This window comes from Zeus faber, assembly GCF_960531495.2.
Source record: "Zeus faber genome assembly, chromosome: 11".
Classification (NCBI taxonomy): Eukaryota; Metazoa; Chordata; class Actinopteri; order Zeiformes; family Zeidae; genus Zeus; species Zeus faber.
In genome coordinates, this window is record NC_137205.1 from 13,174,089 (window position 1) to 13,181,014 (window position 6,926).

The following is a 6,926-nucleotide window of genomic DNA, read 5'->3' on the forward strand; positions in this document are numbered from 1 at the left end:
TAGACGGCACAAAAGCGACGTCGTGTTGGCTCAATCGTGATTGGCCGGGTCTCGACCAGTCACGGCGCGAGGATACGTAGTCAAGTGACCCAACAGGCAGAACGCGAACCGTGACGAAATCCCGTCTCAGGCTCGAAACTTTCACAGCGTATTTGCACTTCGAACCGTCCGATCGAAAGAAGGCTTATTTTGTCGTGCGGCCGCCGAACGAGGACGACAGATGTCCGACTGAAATCAACAGTTATCCGTAGGATGAACAATTGCGAGTGCTCTGGTTGGACGGGGAACGGACGGTATGTGACAGTTCGTAAGAAAGAGCGTCCCCGTGGCTTGTAATGACAGGCTTAACTACTTAGCTCCTGTAGCGCTTACGATTTATTTGCTTTAGTTTGTGTACCATTCTTTTTTTTTTTAATCATTACTTTTGTTTTATTTGTTTATTTTTTAGTTCTTGAAATATGAATAGGAATTGTATCTGCAATCACAAATGTCTGCCATTGTGAATGTGTCACCATAAAAAAACTCACTAATGTAATGGTTCATTTAAGCAGCTCACCGTACCATATGCATATGCATAACATAACATAACATAACATAACATACATAGTTGGAATACATACATGCATGCATTAATACAAACCTTATGTCGAGAGTGATCTTATATTCGTTAAAACAACAACAACAACAACACAAAAAGGATTGTGATGCCGGTATCAATTATATTTAAATCTCTTTAACGTTTTCAACTTAATCACAAGTCACAAGTTACTAGTCACATGGCTCCCTTGGTCAGTGACATGGAAATTATTGAATTTGTTATGGTTATAACTCTTTCACCATGTAAACAACAATGCTTGGCTCTTAGGCCAAATAGCTGACTGTCCATTCAGGGTGTATAGACATATGACAAAATTTTAACGTGGAGTTTATTGCTTACAGGTTGCTATGACAATAAAGAACCCTTCTTCACAATCAGTGTCGGTCAACCTCACTTGCTATGAATCCCAGCTCTTCGCAATGTGAGGGCCAGTCCTCTGAGGATGACTTCACAGAAGACTGGCTGCACCTCTCTTCTCACTCGATGGGACTCCAAAGTGTGGACGTTTGCAGTGAAGTCAAGGAGGGAGAGGACGGACCCAAACTGAAATCCAAGCTGGTCTCTGCCTGGAACAGTTTAAAATATGGTCTGGCTTTCACATCAATCTCAAATGGCCTCAATGTTATGTGTGTTGTTTTACCCCAAGAGTATTTTTTTTCAGCAGGTTTTTTTTTTTGTTGTTTTTTCTCATTATACCAGGCTGGTCATTAAAGCAGAAATCCCGCTTCAGCAAGAGTTGTCCTGTAACCATGCTGGGACATACCTACGATCTGAGCCAAAAAGGTGAAGCATTCTATTGGACCACAAGTATTTTTTTATTGTATTTATTGTACAATAGAGCTCAATATGGTGTGAAGACAAAACAATTAAATGAGTAGAAGTGATTAAAATTAGGAATTATGTTATGTCTTTCTGTCAGTGGAGAAGGAGCGTTTCCATCGTACCTTTGCCTCTCTCCTGTGGTTGACGTACAGACGGGGTTTTCCAGAGCTGGGAGGGTGCTCCCTGACCACAGACAGTGGTTGGGGTTGTGTGTTACGCACCGGACAAATGTTGCTGGCACAAGGTCTCCTCCTACACCTTCTGCCACCAGGTAACCACCTGTTTAGACACAAACCAATAGAGATGTTGTAAGCCATATAATCTTATCAGATCTGAGTTTTAGCCACTTTTCAAAGAAATGTGTGTGAAATCCGAGTGTTCTGTACTGTATTTCTAATACACTGTTCAACAATAAAAATTAAAATAAAATGCATGTAAATTAATTTCAGCTTTAAAATATGAGTATAACTTAAATGTTACAGGGCTTAGTCAATTAATTTGGTCTGATCTCCATTTGATGTTAAACTCATGTTGCTTAATCAATCCAATCATCCCCAGACTGGACTTGGTCTTTGGGCCACTGTGGGGTCAGGGATGACATGGATCTCCCAGAGTCTTGTCCGTCAGCCCACCCCGAGAGCGGTTGGAATGCTGTGGAAAGTCTTAAGAGAAGTCGAAAGATGAGTGTCGGTTCCTTCCTGGACAGACCTATGGAGGCCTCACACAGAATGGTGGTATCGTGGTTTAGTGACCACCCTGCAGCCCCCTTTGGTGTGCACCAGCTGGTGGAGTTGGGGAAAAGCTCAGGGAAGAAGGCAGGGGACTGGTATGGCCCGTCCATTGTTGCACACATCCTACGGTGAGATTGTTTTGTGATGTGATCCCTTCCCTTCAAGCCAAAGTAATTACATTGAAGCGATAACATTCTGTAGTCATTTGGATTGCTTTTGTTTGTTTGTTTGTTTCCAGTAAAGCTGTGATGGCATCAGTTGATGTTCCCAATCTGACAGTGTATGTTGCACAGGATTGCACCAGTAAGGGTTTTGGTGACGCGTTGCATTTCTGTCTGCTGTGTATCGAATGGCCTGTCTTCCAAAATGGACATTCTATCCCTGCCACTCCTTCTCATGCCATTGAGTATCGTTATCATACACTCTTTATGTCCTTGTTTCTTTATCCCTGGATTTCTTCTTGTGTGTGGGTGTAGTCTACCTAGAAGATGTGAGGAGTTTGTGTGAGCGACCGCACCCTGGGGTCTCTTTGGAAAACCTTCCCAATCAATCATGGAAATCTGTGATTATCTTGGTCCCCGTGCGTCTGGGAGGACAAGAGCTCAACCCCACCTATATTTCATGCATCAAGGTATTTAAATGTCATGCGTGCAGACATAAAACATAAAAAATGTATTTTAAGACACTCAAGCTTAAAAGGGGGTGGAAAAAACACACTCTTCTCTCCTCTAGAGTCTTCTGACATTAGAATGTTGCATTGGAATCATCGGCGGGAAACCAAAGCATTCTTTGTTCTTTGTTGGGTTCCAGGGTATGTATTGTAGATTTTATTATTATTGTTGTTATATTTGTATGCAAACTGTTGTCAGTCCGTTGACCTCCTTTGCATCCTTTCATAGACAACTATCTGTTGTACTTGGACCCGCATTACTGTCAGCCTACGGTGGATGTCACGCGACAGAACTTTCCTTTGGAGGTATAAAGGAAGGAGTTGGTATACTCAACAAAACAAACCTTTTCAAGTATATAAAAAAAAATAAATACAATTTAAAAAAAATAAATAAATAAATAAATAAACTAGCTTAGAGCAAGGCCGAACATATCACATGGCTTGTTGTGTTTCGGTTGAACAGCTGGGGGGCAGAGCTCAGCTTTCTTTTCCAGTTAATTTCCTCACTCAATTAACTGGGGGAATGTTATAAACTTGCTGTCCACTGACTATAACAAGACTGAACTTTGTTTTGTTTTTCTACACCTCATGCTATTTGCAGTCATTTCACTGTAAATATCCCAGGAAAATGGCTTTCTATAGCATGGACCCCAGTTGCACTATAGGCTTTTATGCCAAAGGCCAGAAAGAATTCCGGTCGATGTGCTCAGATGTCATTGCGGTACGTGTGTGGGTTTCAATTCACTCAAATACATATATATATCTGGATTGTACGGTTAACTCTGGTTTTGCATGAATTTCATTTTGCAGAGTTAAAGTTACATTGATCATCTTCTTTCAACCTAGGCTCTGTCTACATCTGCAGATATGTACCCCATGTTCACATTCTCGGAAGGAACAAGCCAGGAGGAGGTTGGGTACAGTGCACCTACAAACAACATAACCCGCATCCAAAGGAAGGAATGCAGAGAAGGGAAGGACAAGCGGAGAAGGAATGACACAAGCAACAGTATGGATGAGTTTGTTCTGTTGTGAAAAGCGAATAGGCGAACAGAAGGGAACAAATTATGCATCCGATATGACCAAAATGCACCTGTTATACCTGTCAAACACTACTGAGAAAGCACTGACAATAATATCTCCATGAGCAATTAAGTCAAGGTCCAAATATAAATGCACTGTGGACACTACAGACACCAGTCATTATAATTAATAAGTAATTTTATTGGGTTTTATTTATTGTTTTTAGGGGAATGTGATTCAAATAATGTATATACAGTAATATGACGTTGAAGTATAATTTATGTAAACAATGTCTTTTTTGGGACTTTGATACTGAATCTGTTTTTCTTTATTTGTTTTGGGAAAATATACTATTTCACAGAATAAAGACTGTACATCCCAAACCATCTAGTTGATAACTTCATTCTTGCATTAGCCTTGGATTCCTGATATAGCCTACCAGTCAGCCAAGACTTGACAATGAGAAAACCAGGCTCCCCTGTGGCTGTTTGCCATGTGACAGGATGTGCTGTGTTTGAATGGATTACAGCAAATAATTTCTTGGCCATGTGACATAAACTTGGGAAAAGTTTGAATAAATGGGAGTTGTACTTCTTCTGTTAAACAATGTAAATATGGGGTTTCAAAGAAAAAGGTTAAATAGCAAATATTTTGTTGTTGTCCTCAAACGTTCATTAAATGCTTAAGAGTATATTTCTTAATATATAAAACCGCCATTGTAACCGTAGATACAGATCAGTGTGTATTCAGGGCTCGCATGTCTCGACCCTGCTGGGGCAAATACAAATGAGCGTGATACTGTCAGGCAGTACAGGTTGCACACAGAACCCCTGTTCCTGCTGTGTCAGGTTTCTTTGTACCTGATAACCCCGGATGGTAACGGTATCCGTCTGCCAGGGTCTCACCAAGTTCTGCCGTTCCCCTGGTGGCTCCCCTCGTCTGGCCACACAACACTGTGAGCCTCTCAGTTGTGGCTTCTCAGGAGAGCCACCTCCATTCTCAGCCCCTAATGGCCATACTGCTCCCCGCCTTCTCCCAGAACAATTGGAGGAGAAAAAAACATAGACCAAGACTGTTCAAGGCCCGTATTCTGGCCTTGGTAATGTCATCCAGTTGAACAACATCCTGTGGGGCACAAGTGTTGAGATGTATATAAGCCAGATCCTGTAGGGATCAGATCCAGCACAGCTCCCAGGAGAACCAGGAACTCGTAAAAGTGTTCAGTGGTGATCATGACCAGCTTGAAGTTCACCTCTAGCTTGGACAAGTTAGTAAGCCAAAGGGAGTTCCATTGCTGACTGTGAAGACCTCAGTCAAAACTCATAGGGTTCTTTGCCAGGCCATTTGCATTATCTTTTGGGTCCCAAAACGACTCGGGGGGACTCAAGGAAACCAGAAAGCGCCGACTTGTTCTCAAGGCCCTCTGCTGCCTTTCTGGTTAAGGTGAAGGAAGGAACATTGGAAATGTAGCAGGAGAAAATGGACTCAAAGGTTCGAAGAGGTTCACAGATAATAGCAATGTGCATGGTGTTTGGTGGCATCTCAGTTTTAGCTGTACGAGCACTATTACTACCAAGCACTATTATTATCATAGTGCATCTAGGGAGCTCCAAACCTATGGAACTAAAAACAATTAGTTAAATTGGTTGCAAATATGATTTAATGTAATTCATATCAACGGTGTTATATTTTATATACATTATAGGATACGATAAACTTGGTCACATTTTAATGAAGTAGGTAGAAATAGTGAGGAAGAGCCCCAAGCCAAGAAAATTAGTTGGGATTAAGTGAACTCAACTGCAGTAATTGAAGACCAATAATGCCAGAGGAATGATGAATGTGAAGCCATACACTATTCTGAGGATTATTTTTACGATTATTTCTGAGAATTGCTTGAGGCAGTTTAAGAGTTATAATTAGAGACCAATAATTTAAAGAAAATTATGATTTGCTGAAGAATGATTGTGATCTTTCAAGTACTAAATGATTGAGCCAGAACTGAAATTGAGTTAGATATAAACGTGTGCATTTTTCTTGTTTGCTTCTGTATTATTACTATTGGATTGCCATCTATTAATGTAAAGCACTTTGAGGTGCTTTACATTAATCCCCCTCAAAGTTCCGACCCTGGTCACTGTGCAACTCTTCCGGTGCATCGAAGCGGCAGAACATCTTGTTGACAAGGTGTTCGGAGGTGGTGGCGATGGTCTGGTCAGGAACTGCATACACCTCTGGCCACTTAGTGAAGTAGTCCATGGCCACAAGGACGTAGTGGTTCCCCCAGTCTGAGCTGGGAAAGGAGCCAAGGATGTCGACGCCCACCCGCCCCATGGGGGATCCCACCTGATACTGCTGCGTCGGAGCACGTGAGCAGTGAGTTGGTCCCTTTTTGGCAGTGCAGGAGTCACATTGGTGAATGAAAAGGTCCACATCCAGGCGACATCCTGGCCAGTAGAACCGAGACCGGAGTCAGAAGTGGCCCACCCCCAATAAGCCGTGGACAAGCTGGAGGACGTGGGACTGCAGCTGGTGAGGAACTAAGAGCTGGAGGATCTCACGGTGGCCCGCTGGGGCATGCCAGTGTCGATGGAGGAGACCATTTTGAATCGTGAGACTGGAACTCTGTGCACAGAGGGCCTTGGTCTCGGGGTCCAGTGCGGACACCGCCACCCACACTGGTTGCTGGCCTGAGAATGGGGTCCTGGCTCTGGTCCTGGCTGAGCTGTTGGGGAATGAGGGTCTCTAGACTGTCGTCACCTGGTAGGGAGCCAAGGTCACTGCCGGGTGGGGGAGAGTCGTCTCCATCTGCTGAGGTGGTCCAGAGGACCTAGACCAAAGGAGTCGCCGTCACCTGGTCTTCCACACGCTGGCAGTAGCGGGACGCCTCCTCCTAGCAGAGGGGTCGGGACACGGCGTCTGCATTGGCGTGGAGATGACCGGGCCGGTGGCGTATCTTAAAGTCGTAGTTCTGCAGGGCCTTGAGCCACCGGGCCAGCTGGCCCTACGGCTCCTTAAAGTTGAGGAGACAGACGAGGCAGGTGTGTCTTGCTCTCGGTGGCTCCTCGGCGGGGGTGTGAAC

At 43.7% G+C, this 6,926-nt stretch overlaps 2 protein-coding genes across 3 annotated transcripts; one reads left to right on the forward strand and one right to left on the reverse strand.

Moving 5' to 3' along the window:
* Window positions 1-141: 141 nt before the first annotated feature.
* LOC307236576 (cysteine protease atg4da-like) lies at window positions 142-4,218 on the forward strand. Of its 2 annotated transcripts, none has more exons than XM_080009044.1 (11): window positions 142-293; window positions 940-1,184; window positions 1,298-1,381; window positions 1,518-1,691; window positions 1,979-2,279; window positions 2,390-2,454; window positions 2,628-2,782; window positions 2,884-2,962; window positions 3,051-3,127; window positions 3,423-3,542; window positions 3,668-4,218. In XM_080009044.1, the coding sequence occupies exons 2-11, from the start codon at window positions 998-1,000 to the stop codon at window positions 3,854-3,856; spliced, it is 1,431 nt and encodes a 476-aa protein (XP_079865170.1). In that variant the 5' UTR covers window positions 142-293; window positions 940-997; the 3' UTR covers window positions 3,857-4,218. The 2 variants fall into 2 exon arrangements, with proteins under 2 accessions (XP_079865170.1, XP_079865171.1); XM_080009045.1 differs by having other exon boundaries at window positions 3,687-4,218.
* Window positions 4,219-4,579: 361 nt separating this feature from the next.
* Window positions 4,580-5,385, reverse strand: LOC307237281 (galactose-3-O-sulfotransferase 2; the record flags this gene model as incomplete). The annotated part of the gene is given in 8 exon segments (XM_080009994.1): window positions 4,580-4,647; window positions 4,650-4,811; window positions 4,814-4,850; window positions 4,854-4,868; window positions 4,871-5,011; window positions 5,013-5,153; window positions 5,157-5,222; window positions 5,224-5,385. Coding segments are annotated over 8 exon segments (792 nt in total).
* Window positions 5,386-6,926: the final 1,541 nt, after the last annotated feature.